At 41.7% G+C, this 17882-nt stretch overlaps 1 protein-coding gene across 6 annotated transcripts in view; it reads left to right on the top strand.

The window, feature by feature from the left end:
* Positions 1-17882, top strand: part of ARID4A (AT-rich interaction domain 4A) — a 95372-nt gene that overhangs the window by 30126 nt on the left and 47364 nt on the right. For all 6 annotated transcript variants that reach the window (XM_040333813.1, XM_040333810.1, XM_040333811.1 and 3 more), the window contains 3 exons: positions 404-483; positions 4378-4451; positions 5982-6139. In XM_040333813.1, the coding sequence (XP_040189747.1) occupies positions 404-483; positions 4378-4451; positions 5982-6139 (312 nt within the window). The remainder of the gene's footprint in view (positions 1-403; positions 484-4377; positions 4452-5981; positions 6140-17882) is intronic.

Raw genomic sequence — 17882 nt, 5'->3', positions numbered from 1 at the left:
TTACAAGGTTTTCGTTGAAATTTTGTATTGCACCAAATCAAAAATTGTCTGGATCTTCCAATGTGCAACTGCTGTTGTATGATGAACACAACAGCTGATGACACAGCCATGTAGTAACTAATGTGGAGGACCAGAAGCTTGAGATGTTGCAACAGATTGCTGGTTTTACATTAGCAGACTAACTTTAGGAATGGTCCAGGCTTCTAAATCTTGTATCTCATGGGGGAACATCTCACCATTGAAGACCCAAAGAGTTAATTGTTACTTTAAAATTAGAGCGGCCACAGAAAACCAAAGCAGTAAGCTGCATGGCTGAATTTCCATTGTGACAAAACAAATGTACTAAGAGATATCCATTTGTTTTTAAGTAAAAATAACCTAACTTTTTGTTTGCCTGCCTTAGGTCGTGTCGCCTAGTTGCAATGATGAAACGTCTGTGAAAAAAGACCAGTGTTTGGTGCGATCGTTCGCAGATGCAAAATTGTGAGTAGCTAAAGTTCACTTGCTTTATCCTAGATATGTGTTTTTTATTGCTAATTTAATGCCTTCAAGGAAAATTTCAGTAAGTGATGAAAATGACCTACATGCTTGCATGAATCTTCCAATACTCTACATACAATATTCTACATACATACGTACATGACTCAGCTGCAGCAGTACCTGCACAAAAAGAATCCGTAAAAGAGTGGTGCAGGAAATGTAACTGCTGAATTATTTTACAGTAAAACCTTGCTTTGAGAGTAACTTGGTTTGAGAGCGTTTTGCAAGACAAGCAAAATGTTTTAATAAATTGTGCCTTGATATACAAGCGATGTCTTCATATAAGAGTAGCGTCCTGTCACAACTGAGTATAAAAACGAGAGGAGCCTCTAAGTGTAGCAATATTAAATTGCATTTAATGAAGGTACAACATTTAGCAACATGTTGCTACACTTAGAGGTGCCTCTCTTCTCTTATATACCCTGTGAAAAAAAATGCTTTGATATACAAGTGCTTTGGATTACAAATAGGGAGGGGGAGTTACCGCTCCAGGTGGGTCTGGTTTGTAATTATCCTCCTCTCAGAAGCCACGGGCAATGCGTGTAGCAAAAATAAAAGAATGTATTTGGACAGCCGCACTCCAAAAAAATGTTGCCTTTATTTAGTAAAAAAAAAAAAAAGGAACAAAAACGGCAAGCCACAGCAAAACTGAACACACAGCTGATGCGTTTCACACTAATACTTGGTGCTTAACCATAGCTGTGATAAAGCACTATTGGTGTGAAACGCGTAAGCTGTGTGTTCAGTTTTGCTGTGGCTTGCAGTTTTTGTTCTTTTTTTTTTTTTTTTTTTTTTTTACTAAATAAAGGTAATATTTCTTTGGAGTGCGGCTGTCCAAAGACTTTCTTTTCTTTTTTTTCTTTGGATTACAAGCATGTTTCTAGAACAAATTATGCTCGCAAACCAAAGTTTTACTGCATTTCATTTTCTAGTCCCTTGTTGGTGTCCTGAACATACCCAGCGCATTGTTGGAATGGCTTAATTTTCTCCTTGTGGACCAGACTCTTATGGGATATTTATTTTTCTTAAAAATGAGTGTAGCTATAAAACATACTTCTTTCCTTTCTTTTTCTTTCTTTTTTCTTTCTTTTTCTTCTTTCTTTCTCTTTGTCTTTCTTTCTTTGTCTTTGTCTTTCTTTCTTTCTTTCTTTCTTTCTTTCTTTCTTTCTTTCTTTCTTTCTTTCTTTCTTTCATTTTTTTTTTTTTTTCTTCTTTCTTTCTTTCGTGCGCCTTGTTATCAGTTCACTAGGAATGTGGACAGTCATATGACGACTAAGGTTTGTGCCTCAACTTGGAATGGAGGTTATGTTGTGTTGGGATGAGAACCATCAGTACAGCTGGCACGGCAGGCTTGAGACAGGGGGCATGCACTGCGCCGTTAGTGGCGATGACGGGCCCTAATGCTACTGATGAGAGCATGCGTGTGTCCTCGAGTGCAAACTCCTAGGCCCAGAAATTCAAGCAGTGGTGTTTATCCGTAAGGATTGAGTGTCAGCAAAAAGATTCAGGATCTAGTCCTAACAAAGGTGATGCTTAAATTTCCTTGGTTGAAGCAAATACTTTAAAGGAGAAGTTCACCTTTCCTAACAGGTTGCTGTTGCAGCAGCCCCGCACCCACCTGATTCACTGTTGTGACAGCGGGTCGGGGATCCCCTCCCTCACCCGCTGTCACAAAAAAAAAAAAAAAAAAGCTGTATGGGGTTCCGCCCACCTGGCTGTGTCTTTCATTCAGAGTTCTGTGAATGGGAAAAACCTTTTCAGCAGACGGCTTGTAGTTCTCGGTGAACTATGAGGGGCGCTGTTGAACACTAGGTAGTTAATGAATGCTTCCTGTCATTGTGTAACTAACTGCATGTCCTTACGAAGTACAAAGCAGACTGCAGAAGCCTGAGGTATTGTGGATACAATGCTTTGCAGGCTTCTAAAAAAATAAATAAAAATTCCCCTGAAAGACTACTGTGGTATTAATGTATAATAGTGGAACCTTTGTCCCTAGAAATGCTGGGGATCAGCAAGCCAAAGAAAGGATTATCTGGCTTTGTCCTTTTTAGAGGTAGTGGTTTTGTGGTTTAGAGACTTGGACAGGTTACTCTATAGTCTGCTGTCTCAAGGATAGTAACGCAAGTTTTTTTTTCCCCCCCAAAACCAGTTGGCAGGCACCTGTAGTGTTCCTGAGAGGAAACCTTTCATTATATACTTGCTTACTGCAACCCCAGCAGGTCCATGGGGTCCTTTACGTTACATAGAAATTACATAGAAACTGGTGTTTATTATGTAACTGAGTGCAGGTTTTGATTGGTGCTTAACAGATTTCTGCTCACTGGCCATGAAAACAAAATAGAATAGTGCCACCATGTGGTTCCCTCTTCAAAAGACACATTGTGTTTTTTCTTTCAAACAATTCATTTTTAAACATCTTTAGGTTAACTTAATTAAGATGTTCATCTACACGTTTTGCTTTTTATAGCTTTCTTTCCTTTCTTTCCTTTCTTTTTCTTCTTTTTCTTTTTCTTTAGCTTTCTTTCCTTTCTTTTTCTTTTTCTTTTTCTTTTTCTTTTTCTTTTTCTTTTCATTTTTCTTTTTCTTTCTTTCTTTTTCTTTCCCCAACAGTTTGAACATCAGTCAGATTTTTATTGCTGTGTGTGTTCCTGTTGTAATTTCTCATCACTTCCTTTCCCAGAGGTGAGGAAGAATTGCTTTAATAGGGACACTATCGCATCAATAAACAGAGGTTTTTACCTTCCACCCTGTCCAAAAATAAAGTACTTGTCTGATGTTGGGCTTTTTAAACTATTTATCAAAGGTGCAGAGTTTTATATTAAAGGTTTTATTTTTTTTAAATAGCCAATCTGTCATACTGATCTTCTCTGTGTAATGGTTTTGCACAGAGAAACCCTGATTTTTCCTCTTCTGTGGTATTTTGTGGGTCCTCTTTTAATGGCTCCTGCTGCTATCAATCTGCCCAGAGAGGAGGGACAGAGCCAGGAGAGCCTCTGCTCTCATGCTTAGCATTGGATCGTAAATGGGCTCAGGTAAGTATAGGTGGGGTGGGGGTAGTGGTTAAAAAAAAAAAAAAAAAAAACTTTTAGACTTTAGAACTAATTTAGTCACACAGTTTGCAAGTGCTGTATATGGAAGAATAGTTTTGTGGCCATGCAGATGTTGTTGGATCAAAAATCTTCCAATGGGGACACTAGTTCCGTTTACATCTGTCTGCATAAGGGCTGGTGTACATCACAATTTCTGTGTTCTGCATCTGTTTTTGCATATACATTTACACATGCTTTTGATGGGCTTTCAATGCATTCCAGTATGTATTCCCTTTTTGTTTTGACGTAAATCTCAGCACAGTGTGCATTACAGTGCGTTTTTGGTGTGTTTACATGCGTTCTGGTGTGTTACATGAGTTTTACTGCATTCCAGATGCGTTCCATACTAAACAATAAATGCAGCATGTTCTAATTTTGTTTACTGCATTTGTGTGAACTGGCTATTGAAATGCATTGAAAACCCATTGCATGCATTTTTTTTTTTTTGCAGATTAAATTTGCACCAGACTTCATCTGGTTTGAACTAGCTCTAAGCTGATTTCCTCACTTCCAATTTTATTAAACAAACAAAAGAGCAGATATCAATATTCAGATATATCTAAAACTCCTATGAACATAAACAATTACATGTATTTACCAACAATTCGTTTTTTTTTTTTTCCTTGAGCCGATATGTATTCAAGTTGTCATTGTTTAGATCCGCTTTCAGTGTAAAAGAAGAATTTTTTGATTTTGTGTGTTCTTGGTTTTTATGGTAAATATTTTGATTTAAATGTATGTTTTTCAGTCACTCTGTTGCGAGGAAAGATCTTGAGGAACTTGACATCAATGCTTTGAATTTGGAAAGCTGTAGCAAACCAGGTATGTATTTACTTCTTCTAGATCACATGCCCGGAACAAATGCATTGTAAATAAGTGTCTTAGACCCTCACTGAAGCCAAAGTGGCAGCATGGCAGGCAGGGAACTAGCATTCTTAAAAGGAGAGATCCACAACAGCCTCCCCTTTTCTCTCATGAGAAATCTATGTTGCTGACTGCATATTTCTAGAATGCATTAGAGAGCGTCTGTCTCTGAAGGATCTTATTTATCCAAGTCATGGAGTAGCTAGTAGTAGTTGGTCACATTCAGCTGGACTTGTTCTATGTTAATGACTTTTAGCTGCTTATTTAAGCAACTTCTTTAGGTCATGTGACTAACTAATGCTAGCAATTAGAGAGCATTTAAATTATTTAATGCAGACTGTTAAATGTCCACCTCTGTGGTCTCTTAATGCACATGTTGGAGAGTACAGTCCTTTTGATTGGATGTTATTATTCTGAAGCAAGCACAAACTTTTTTTTTTGGATTTGCATGAGCATCAGTGGCGCGCACACACAGCAGGAGCCCATTGGCAGGGAAGTGAAGTGGCAAAGAGTGTTAGTACTTTGTACACAGTACAGAGGCAAAAGGACAGTACAGATACAACATTGAAAGGAATTCTATAGTCATTGTTGATCACAACATACATGTTCATTTTATAGCATTAGCATTTGAAGCAGCAAAACAAAAATGGTTATTTTTTAAACCAAGCTTATATTGGGTTATTACATTTCCTTTCATGTTGAGTGCTGCCTGTCTGCTGTCTTCCAGCATTCCCTGCATGCTTTGCATCTTCTGCTCTGCTGCTTACTGTTGACTTTCAGGGACTGTATGGTACCTTGTTGCCTGAAAGCGGTAATTCCTGTACTGACTCTGCCTCCTGAAATGCCCTCTCTCAGCACCACTGTTTAGAAGGCATAATGTGATTTCTGTGGCATAGCAGTGCCTACTCACAGGGCATAGTGAAGGCATCACAGAATTCAAGAAAGTAAATGTGTGGGATTCTTTACAAAGTGATTTTTTTTCAAGATCATTCATATTAATAGAAGCGGGCTAAAAAATACTATGCTATGTTCTTTGTCTACACTCTTGGGGCTTGTTCATATCATCCCCCTTATGCAGTGTTGCAGAGTGTGGTCCTATCGCATAGACATTTGCATTTGTCTTGCATCAAATTGCTTTGGTTCACACCAACACAATTGGTATGCTTTGGTGTGCACTGAAAAAAAAAAAACATAAGGGGCAATTCAGTTTTGCATAGCACATTTGTGCGTCGCAACATACTGCTGAGCATTTAGTTGACTAAAGTTTAAAGTAGGAGTTTTTCCATCTAAGCTAAAAAGTAATGCAAGTATTGTGTGTTTTACGAAGGCAACGGGCCTGCGCAACTGAAACCAGCACAACTTATTTAGCAACCGACAAGTTCATTTTCTACAGGGGTACCAGTGGAACTAAGCATTTAAGCCTGTAGCTAGCTGATGCCAAGATTAAAATGAAGTGGACTTAAAACACAATTTGTTTTACCTTTTTAGGTTTAACGGAAGCCACAGCTTTCCTGAAGTCACGAGCGGTCCCAGACAGCTGGAAAATGGACATGAGTGAAATTCTGGAATCTTCTAGCAGTGATGATGATGGGGAGGCAGATGGTAGTGATGGAGAACGGAACAAACATGAAGAGGAGGAAGCAGAGGTTGGTTACTTTTTATATTGTTTTATAATCCGCTAATTCCTAACTATAAATCTGCACCAGAAATTGTAGATTTGGGCTATTTAACATTCCCCAGATTCTTGCTGAAAGGGAGATGACATCACCCTTGTCTGGGAGCCATGGGTAAAAGCATAGGGAAAAGACTAGTGTATTATCTTACCATTTCCCATGAAGGTGTGTTCGTTTTTGTTTTTTCACACTTTAAAGGAACATTTAAGGGGAAGAGGGCCAAACTACGATAGTGGACTTTACTTTTTAGGTGCAAGGTTCTCTTCAATTGATCTGTATTAACAGACAGAGTCTCACAACACAAACAGTGATGTTAACTTGGCCAGCTTTTGTCTCTGAGACTGTAATCATTCCAATGAATGTATTCTTTGTATGAGGGGAATAATTTCTGTATTTTGGCATTTTAATGGTGGATTGAACTGGGAATTCTGGCATTTAGTCACAGGATCCCCCAAAGATACTAGAAAGCAGTTTGTGTTCTGACACTTGTTAAGCTGAACTACCAATTCTTTTATGGAATGACTCGGTACGATAAAACAATGATGGTGCTATCACAGGAAGGCGTAACTTCCACACATATGCACTGAAGGTAAATCATGCTACCGCCATATGTTTTACCCTGAGCTTTGCATGCGCAGCTCAGCGTACATTCAAAAGAGGCCTTTACCTGGAGGAAGTAAAGCTGTTATTGCAGAACAGACAAAGAGTGTCCTTTGCAACAAAAGCCTTCTTGCTAGCAATGTTTAATGGTCTGCAGTTATGTTTAGCACCCCCAAACCGGCGCTTTGAAGCCTTTAATAAAGCTGCTGATAGCTTGACATTAGCTTTACAAATGCAGTCACTCAACAGCTATCGGAGTGTTGGGAGTATAGTGATGGTTGTATTCATGGGGCTCAGTACAAATGTAAATGGTAAATAAGTGGTGGCATCCACCTCATTGGACTTAACCCTTTGTAAGTCAGTTTATTTCAAACAGTGATTGAATTGCTGAAGTTCCTCTTTAAAGTGGTTGTAAAGCTTATTTTTTTTAAATTAAAATAATAAATGGTATACTTGCCTGCTCTTTGCAATAGTATTTCCCAGAGCAGCCCCAAACTTTTCAGGTCCCCCACTGGCACTTTCGGGTCCTCTTGGTGCGCCACCATAGGAAGCCACTTCCTATGGAGGTGCACCTGCGAGCTGTATACGTCCTGTAGATGCACTGTGAGGATCGCCCCCTCTTCACAGGATTTTAATGACCTCAGAAGGAGCCAATGGCTCCTGCTGCCCCCACTGAGTCCTCTGAGGATGAGAAGAGCAGCACTGCTGCACTTGGGCACCGTTCTGGATCGCGATAGTTCAAGCTTCTGTAGTGGAAAATGGGGTTTGTAGCTTATTCATTCACAGAACTCGAAGGAGCCCTGCACAGCCGCGTTGTTTTTAAATTGTGACCGTGGGTGCAGGGAGAGGATCCCCCACTTACTGTTACAATGAGGGATTGGGGAGTGAGCGGGGCAGCTGCTTTAGTTATATGGTACACCCTTAATATGGGTGTAACATGTTGCTAATGGTTATCTTATCCTTTAATGCATTCTCTGCAGCGAGTCCTCACTCGATCAAGTGTTGTGCCCATCTGTAGAAGCTCGCTCCTGCATTCACAGGACACAGAGGCAGCCATGGGGAAACATTGGCTCCTGCTGCTGTCAATCAAATCCAGTGAGAAGAGAGGTCGGGACAGGGCTGAGTTGTGCTGTGTGTTTATGAACACACAACCCAGCTTGGAAGCAGGCCAGCCGGTTTGCTCCTATATTAAGTGGCTTGCTATGCGCTATGGTGGCAGATGCAGAAGAGGAGAAGCAGAGAGCGCCAGTGGGGGACCATGGAAGGGGCAGATTCTGGGACTTTTTGTGCAGTACTATTCCACAGAGTAGGTAAGTATACCATGCATTTTTTATTTTCGGTGGGGGAAAAAAATGTATCATTTTTTGGAGCAGTGGTCCCCAACCTTCTTGTCACCAGGGACTGGTTTCACAGAATACAATTTTTCCAAGGACCGGGGGGGGGTGGCTCTGTGTCTACGGGGATTGATGGCAGTGTTGTCGGGGAATGGCTGGTCATCAATGATTGCAGCGCATTATTTTTATTATTACATTGTCATATATTATTAAAAAATGTGATTTACCTATAACGCAGATTCGGTGGAATGCCTGAGTTTGTCACTTGCCACCGTCGCGTATCGCTTGCCACCAGATGCAGCGTGTCACTTGTCACCGTCACTTGCCACCTTTGCTTGCCGTGGTCGCCTGCCACCAGATGCGTGTAACTTGCCACTGTAACCTGCCACCAGATGCAGCGTGTCACTTGCCACCGTTGCTTGTCACCGTCGCCTGCCACCAGATGCAGCCTGTCATTTGCTACCAGATGCATTTTTCTCTGTGCAGTGTGTGAGCAGGGGAGAGCGGTACCCCCTGCCTGTGTGTGTTTGGGGATTGGTAATGTCCTGCCCATGAAATCCCGCATTCCCCTGTGTGGTGCTGCAGAATCGGCACTGTTATTGCCTGGCATTTGTGTGTGCTTTCAGGGGAATCTTTAGCTTGAGCTCGGCTTGCTTTCCCTGATTGATTTACTGAGCTGGCACATGTGCAGTAGTTGAAGGGACGGGAGGTACTGTTGCTCGACATCTGACAGGCTACGGCCTGGTATCAGTCCGTGGGTTGAGCTACTTTAAAAGCGGACTGCAATAAGATCCTGACCGGTTTCAACACTTCCGCATGCTTAAAATAAAGTTTGGGCCTTGGATACCATTTTTTGTTTTAATATTGATGACAAATTTTGCATTCGTTTCTGTGGGCCCATGTAAAGAATTTTTATTTTGATTCATATCATCCAGTGGAGTCTTTTTTTTTTTTTTTTTTTTTTTTTTCTATGGAACTTTTATACTGTGTGGCTGTTCTTTTAGGGGCTTGTGGATGTTACCGATGAAAATGAGTTCATGTGTACTTTCTTGGCCTTAGTGTCTTGTTTGCAGTATTCACTTCAGATGATTCTCTTACAACTTGGTGCTCTCTCAATAAGCAGCTTTAAGTAATTACATGCTGGACTGGTTGAATCCAATTTACCAAACGGTGCTCTAAAGTTTGTGTATATGTACACTTTAAAAAGCATTGTATAGAAAGATGTACATATCCTCAATATTAAACATTGACCTTCTGCTCATGCTGCATTTTTTAATGCTCCTGTGGGTCTGGTTCTATACCACAAATGTTTGCCTTGACGTTCGCACATTTCCTGGTTGTCTGGTCAATGGGCAATGTAAACTGATAAAAAAAAAAAAAAAGTTTTGAAAGCTACATTAAAGTAGGACTCGAGGCAAACTGCTAAATATGCAGTTATTGTACTATACAGTATTGAAATTATATTAAAGTAGTATAGTATTAAAAGAAGTTTAAAGTCCACTGGATAACCTGAAATGGTACAAAGGTAGACAGTAAACTGCCAGAGGCTAAAAACAAAAGAAAAACTTACAGCTTTTAAAGGTTTGAGTGTAAAGCATTGCCTACACCATCATCAAAAAGCACTTTAAAACTGGAAGACATTTTTTGGGAATCGATCGCTTCCATGATGCTACGCAGAACAGCAGCTTCAAGCACAGCTCAAAGTAACCAAGTTCCACTTCCAACTTTGACGAGAAGATTTCAAGCTGCAAGTTTAGTATATTGTGTGGCAGTAAAAGTCTTTGCTGAAATGACTATAGAAAAAAAAGCTTGCCTGGACTTAGAAGGGACAAGAAGGTCTTGTGGACCATTGAATCAAAATGTTAAATCTTAAATTCATCTGCTTGCGTTTGTGCTATTTTTTTCAAATCTCATTGGATTCTGTTTACAGCCAAGGAATCTGCCATCTAAGCTTCTGTTTGATCTGAATTTGCCATGGTGCTGCACATGTGATCAACTGACACCAGCCATTTGACGGCTTGACAGTTGAGAGCTCGAAAAACTGGTCATCATTACAGCATACCTTGAATGTAAACCATTTTGGGAAATGGTTACCTGTAGGTCTTAATGCCGCTTTAAGGCTGCATTCACACCTAGGCGACAAAACGCCTGAAGCGCGACGCCCGTGCCGCTGGAGGGGAGAATTTCCATTGATGTATATGAGATGGTTCACATCTCGTAAACGCCGTACGCCTGCCGCCTGAAAACAAGTCCCGGACCCTTTTTTTTAGGCGGCATTGGCGTTCAGCCATAGACATCAATGTAAATTCTTTGTGAAAAAAAAAAAGGTAAACTAATCGCGGCAAAATATGCCGCGTACGCGGCGTTACAATGTGAATGGAGCCTTAGGGCTTGTTCACATCATAAGTGTTTTCAAAAATATGTATTCTTGTATATGGGACAATTATGGTCCAGTTGCTACTTTTTCAATTTATTTATTTTTCCTATATACAGTACAGACCAAAAGTTTGGACACACCTTCTCATTCAAAGAGTTTTTTCTTTATTTTCATGACTATGAAAATTGTAGATTCACACTGAAGGCATCAAAACTATGAATTAACACATGTGGAATTATACATAACAAAAAAGTGTGAAACAACTGAAAATATATTTCATATTCTAGGTTCTTCAAAGTAGCCACCTTTTGCAGCAGACTCATTTCTGGAACTGTTAGGCCCCATGCACACGAGAAGCAATTACAAACGCCTCTAAACTCACATTTCAAAGGCAAAAAACGGCGTTTAAAACACCAGTTTTTTCCGCGAATTGCGCAGCGTTTTGCCGCGATTAGCGGCGTTTTACCGTGTTTGCGGCTGTCAGCACTTATCTCAAAGACATTGTAGACCCTCCCAAAGTGTAAAACGCTTCTGAACCCAAAATTTTGCGTCTGAAAAAAACGGACATAAACCCAACTGCTTTAAAAAGCCAAAAAACGTGATTGTGTGCATGGACACATAGGATAACATCAGGGGCAGTTGAAAGAAATGCCCAAATAACTCTGAACTCGAGTTTAGCAGCGTCTCGTGTGCATGGGGCCTTAAGAGGAGACTGTGTGAATCAGGCCTTCATGGTAGAATATCTGCTAGGAAACCACTGCAAAGAAAGGCAACAAGCAGAAGAGACTTGTTTGGGCTAAAGAACACAAGGAAAGGACATTAGACCAGTGGAAATCTGTGCTTTGGTCTGATGAATCCAAACTTGAGATCTTTGGTTCCAACCCCTGTGTCTTTGTGCGACGCAGAAAAGGTGAACGGATGGACTCTACATGCCTGGTTCCCACTGTGAAGCATGGAGGAGGAGGTGTGATGGTGTGGGGGTGCTTTGCTGGTGACACTGTTGGGGATTTATTCAAAATTGAAGGCATACTGAACCAGCATGGCTACCACAGCATCTTGCAGCGGCATGCTATTCCATCCGGTTTGTGTTTAGTTGGACCATCATTTATTTTTCAACAGGACAATGACCCCAAACACACCTCCAGGCTGTGTAAGGGCTATTTGACCAAGAAGGAGAGTGATGGGGTGCTGCGCCAGGTGACTACCTCTTGAAGCTCATCAAGAGAATGCCAAGAGTGTGCCAAGCAGTAATCAAAGCAAAAGGTGGCTACTTTGAAGAACCTAGAATATGAAATATATTTTCAGTTGTTTCACACTTTTTTTGTTATGTATAATTCCACATGTGTTCATTCATAGTTTTGATGCCTTCAGTGTGAATCTACAATTTTCATAGTCCTGAAAATAAAGAAAACTCTTTGAATGAGAAGGTGTGTCCAAACTTTTGGTCTGTACTGTAGATCTATCGCTGTCAATTATATGTACTCTGGGATTTTGTACCAATAAACGTAAAAACCTTTAAAAAAATTCTCAAACTTTTTTTCATGACATTATATCACATACATCTTTTGTTTTGTGTCGATGCCCCTATAGTCCCACTCCTAAGAGGGGTTTCCTTTCTTTACATATGTATTATGGAATGGATGGCACCTGGCAATACACAGCCAGTTTTCTATATCTTTCACATCACTCTTGCATGAAAACTGATAGCCATTGTTTTTGTTGTGCCCTTGCAGAACGCATGCAGAAAAAAATCAGATCTCTGCACCGTGGTGTGAACGAGGCCTTAATCTATTACTTAGGGCCGTGTTTTATGAACCTTTTTTTTTTTTTTTTTTCTTAGTAAAGGCACCCTTTAAAATAACGGGCAGTCTTGAGGCACCTTATTCTAATCTATTATATTCTAATAGTTTTACACAGAGCTTTTTTTCTCAGAAAATAGGTGCAGGAACTCAACCACGACCCTGTTCAGATTTAAAAAATGGTAGCTGTCACTTGTAAACACAGAAACCAGACTTCTGTGTTTACAAGTGATTGTGGTGAGCAGGCACCAAAGGGTCTGAGCCAGAGGTGGTGGAACTGAGTTCCCCCTGAAAAAAAGCCCTGGTTTTACACAATTCAGCAACATCCACATGTAGGACACCCAACGTTGGAGGTGATTTATTCTTTCAAAGCAAATAAATTTTTGCACACTGGGTACTGATTTAGTATTCCAATGTTTCTCTTCTCTCCATCAGTCAGCTAATGTCACCCCAATGCTGAGGGAGAGAAGCAGAGGTGGGTCCAACAAGGATGTTGTGGAGGCGACCAACCTCCTCCTTAACTGATGAAGTCATTAGTTGTTGGGATGCAAGTGTCTAGAAAGTCATAATGAAAACCTGTGGCTTTGTGTAACTAAAAGGCAGGATTGATCCACCTGCTGGCTTGTGTACAATTTTTAGGCATTTTGCCTGGGCACCCTGGTTGACGAGAGCTGAGTTGGGGTTTAGTTCTGCTGTAACATACCGGTCCCTTCTTTTGAAATTATGGATCCCTCTTCTAATGTTCGATTTATTAATGGAGCCTTGTGCGACGCCAAGGGTTTAATTTACTAAGAATGGAGCATCTGGTGCATGTTAGCCAATCGCCTTCTAACTTTAGCTTGTTCAATTAAAGCGTTTGTTACTCCATATTCCTGATATGTGCCTGCTGTGCCATGTACTTGTATGAGAAAGTATCCTGTTCTTTGTATTGCTTCCATGATGTAAAAACCCTGGTGTTCCTGCCAGTCCCTCCTGCTTTCTTATTGTAAACTGAAGACCCTAAGCAGGAGAGCACGCCATGGTCAGTTCTCTAGCTATGCTGGGAACTCGGCTTTCTCTCCTCCAATGATCAGACTTGTCCTGACACGCCCCCACTGCACAGCCATTCACTGGGAAGCTCAGTGTGCTGCTGCTGCTTCACTTCCCCCTAGCTCTTATGCAGATGAGAACAGAGGAAATGTGATCACTTATTTAAAAAAAAAAAGGGGGAACAAATATATTTGTTTTGTTTTTTTTTTGTTTTTTTCTTTTAGTTCTATATAAAAATGTCTTGCATTTTATTTCTATTTAAACTGAATGGGTTGCTTTAGGTTCAATAAAGGTTTATTGAGTTTTTAAGACGGCATAAACAAATATACCATGGTGTGACCGAGAGCCCGACACAGGGCGGCTCGGACACAAAATCATGAAACCGAAAACAGAAACAATCCTTGTCGTGAAAGGCAAAAAACAAAACAAGAAGTCCTTGCAGCAAGATAAAGACACGGGAAACTGCACTTCACCCAGGGCACAGCTTTGGCTTACAATGGTCTCCCCCTGCCCGGACGCCACTATGGGATCCATCTGCGTCCAGGGCCCAGGGGAGCGTGGAGAGTCAAGTTATCCGGTGAAGGAAATTGACCAGGATACCTGTATACAATAGTAAAATATGCAATTAGGTGTAGAGTGCTAAAATGGAATGTGCAAGTAAGCAATCTTATGTAGCAATCGGATCGTGCAATAATGAAACCATGATGTGGCCGAAGAGTCAGCCAGAGAAGGAAATGAGAAGAAGGAAGTAGAAAGAGGAGGGGGGCGGAGAGAAGGGGGAAGGGAAAAGGGGAAGGAGGAGGTAGAGGGTTGGGGGTAGGGAACGGGAAGCGGTGCGCTCGCCCCCCATCGGGGGGCATCATATTGTCCCAGACGGACTCAGCCGAATAACACCTAGGAAAAGGGGGATAATAAATTATCTAAATGGAAGCTTTTGAGGTTGCAATTGAGACTAGCCTTTGACCCTCAGGTGGGCACCGCATGAATGGGTTGTTTTACAAGGTGATCATTTTTTCAAATCACTTTTAAGCTTTGGATAAAAAATAAAAAATACTGGAAGCTGATTGGTTTCTATGCAGATTTTTTCACACTCCAGTTTTAGTAAATTTCCCCCATGTGTCGGACAATGTTGTTGAGTCTTTTTTTTTTTTTTGCTGGATTTATAGTCGCTTACAAGCCTCACACAGCAGTTTGTCTTACAATACCTGATGGTTTACATTTAGGCCCCATGTACACTGCTGCTGCTAAACGGACGTTCAGAGGCAGTTGGACACTTTTTTTTTTTCAACTGGCTCTGAACCATTCAATGTTTATCTTATGTTAGTTTTACTGTCATTTTTAGACAGTTGCGTTTTTATAGGCCTTTTTATGACGGCAAAATAATACGTTCAGACACCAAAGTTTGCAACATTTCAGATGCCAAACGCGGAAAACCCATGTTTAGCCGCATTTCATTTATAGGAGTTTTTTCAGTTTTTGCCCATTAAAATATATGTAATGGAAAAAAAATATAACACTAAACGCGGCATGTAAATGCGGCAAAACAGATGCTTTAAACGTGGGTTGCTATCTGTCAAGTTAAATCGTTCAGGAGACGGTTGTAAAAACATCCTGTGGAGCCTTAGTCATTGGTTCATTCAACCGCAAGATGATGACCCAAAATATATATCTGTTCTATGTAAAAACTACCTTTTTTAAAGATTCCAGAAATGAACAGTCCTCCTCATGCTGGTTTCGAATAAACAGGACAGAAATGTGCAGGCAAACCATAGCAAAATGCCATGAGTGTTTTTGGCTGTAAGAAGGTGGCTCTTTTCTCGAGTCAAAAAATAAATAAAAATGTAGTTCAAACTGTCTGAACTCGCATTGCATAGACATTGCATGTGATTGGCACCGCAGTGCAGGTGCAAATCAAATAAGATGTCTGTGTGTGTGTGTGTGTGTGTGTGTATATATATATATATATATATATATATATATATATATATATATATATATATATATATATATATATATATAGTGGTGTGTGTATGTATACGACCATGCAATAGTCGGTTTAAGCGACACAGTGCCCTATCGCAAAAAATGGCCCGGTCATTAAGTGGGCAAATTCTTCCGGTCCTTAAGTGGTTAATCGGGGCTGGGCAAGGAAAGTCCCTCTTTGGCTCTCATGTCTCATACAACTTGTGATGTGTGTTTGGTTTTGCTTCAGACTCCACCACCAGATGCGGGTTGTCACCTGCCACGTCATCTGGCACACGTTGCGGATTGTCACTTGCCACACGTTGCAGATTGTCTCTTGCCACGTCACGTGCCACATGTTGTGGATTGTCACCTGCCACACGTTGCAGATGGTCACGTGCCACATCACTTGCCACACGTTGCGAATTTGCAACAGATTTTGTAATTTGCAATCTCTCTGCTGCCTGCAGTGCACAATGAGGGCAAAACTGTTGTGATGCAGGGTGGGCAGTGAGAGATGACATCATCTCTCTGCTCCCCTGCCGCTCTTTTGCTGATTGATACCCCCCCCTTTTAGTGTCCTGTCCGCGGTTCGTGTCACACCACTAACAGCAGCGGCTCGCTCGCTGACTGCTTCCCCCCCCTTTCAGTGTCCTCTCCGCCGCTCAGCCTCCTGTCATGTCACCACTAACAGCGGCACCAGGCTCCTCGCAAGCAGCGGCTCCGCTCACTCGCTGACTGCTTCCCCCCTCCCCTGCGAGTGTCCTCTCAGACAGGCAGCGGAGCGGGTGGAACGGGCTGGCGGGCGTCAGTATGCCGCCCCCCTAAAAGTGCCGCCTGGTACCCATGGTACCACCTGGTCCCATCATAGGGTCGGCCCTGTGTGTCCCTCACAATTTTGTAAATATTTTATTATATCTTTTCATGTGACAACACTGAAGAAATGACACTTTGCTACAATGTAAAGTAGTGAGCGTACAGCTTGAATAACGGTGTCAATTTGCTGTCTTCTTATAATAACTCAACACAATCATTAATGTCTAAACCGCTGGCAACACCTGAGCCCTTCCATGTGTGTTATGGAGATACAGGATATGGTGTGAAGCCCAACACGGATGACCCATTCCATAATGGGTAGAGAGATTTTATAATTATGAAATGCATTGATGACAGGTAGACTACCCAGAAAGTGTCCTTCTCCCTCTTCTCAGGTGGAAGTGGTTTCTCTGTGATTGCAATGTAAGCCTCTCTGCTTATGGACACAATCCATTGTTAAAGTCGATGCCATGGTCCTTACTTTGTATTGTGAAAAACTTGAATAAAAACTGAACCGCTGGCAACAAAAGTGAGTGCACCCCTAAGTAAAAATGTCCAAATTTGGCCCAATTAGCTATTTTCCCTCCCCCGGTGTCAATGTACTTGTTGGTGTTACAAGGTCGCTGGTGTGTTAAATTTGATGATATTGCTCTCCCTCTCTCATACTGGTCACTTGAAGTTTAACATGGCACCTAATGGCAAAGAACTCTGAGTATCTGAAAATAATTGTTGCTCTACATAAAGATGGCCTAGGCCAGTGGTTCTCAACCTGGGGGGTCAGGACTCCCTTGGGGGTCAAATGACAATTTGCCAGTGGTCACCAAATCCTGGGCTGTTCCTGAATCCCGCACCGCTCTCCCAGCCTTTTCGTGGCTACCCAGCAGGGCTGTTCCTGGAGCCTGTGGCCGCCCACTCAGCCTCTTTGCAGCCGCCCATTCAGTTCATGACATGGCTGGGGGGCAGAGACTAGGTGTCAGCTGGCTGGTGAGGAATGTGAAGTGGGAGGGGCTGGAGGAGACCCGATCTCCTGATTTGGGCATAGGTGTCACTGCTGCGGGACACCACAAAGTCGGAGACACAGTGAAGTCAGAGACACAGTGAGTAACACTACCTGTGATTATAGTTGCTATTAAAAGTCCCTACTACAGTTCTCAGATCAGCAGATGACCTTGATCAAGAGCGCCTAATTTGACTAATCAGAACTCTGAGAGAAAGAATAGGAGAAAGGAACAAGAGACGGCTAGAGAGAGGGATGGGAAAAAAAAAAGAAATTGGGATAGAGAGAGAAAAAGGAAAAGAAAAGAGAACAAAGCGAGAGAGTGGTACATCCTAAAATGTACCATAAGGGGTTTTAATACTGTACGAGTGGAAGGGACTCAGGGAGCACTAAATATATGTTGGTTAGGGGCACAAATTACTTGACTTGCCTTGGGTGCTGACAACCCACTCTGCAAAAACAACTTGGGAAATGTTATCTTATCAAGGGGTCACGGCACTAGAAGGTTGAGAACCACTGGCCGAGGCTATTATAAGATTGCCAAGACCCTGAAACTGAGCTGCAGCACAGTGGCCAAGATTATACAGCGGTTTACCAGGACAGCTTCCACTCAGAACAGGCCCATATACATACATGCATGCATACATACGACAGGGCACTTTAAAAGGGAAGTAGGGGCAATAGAAGAGGATTAGTGTCCTGGCAGAGGATGTTTAGACACACTGGCACTCTTAGTTCTCCAGCAGGTGGAGACACGTTGCATTACCTGTGTGAAGCACACCAGACGTCCGGGGGTACTCCT

The sequence above is a fragment of the Rana temporaria genome, chromosome 13 (assembly GCF_905171775.1).
Source record: "Rana temporaria chromosome 13, aRanTem1.1, whole genome shotgun sequence".
NCBI lineage: Eukaryota > Metazoa > Chordata > Amphibia > Anura > Ranidae > Rana > Rana temporaria.
The sequence above is the reverse complement of the archived record's forward strand: the minus strand, read 5'-3'. Positions and strand labels throughout refer to the sequence as shown.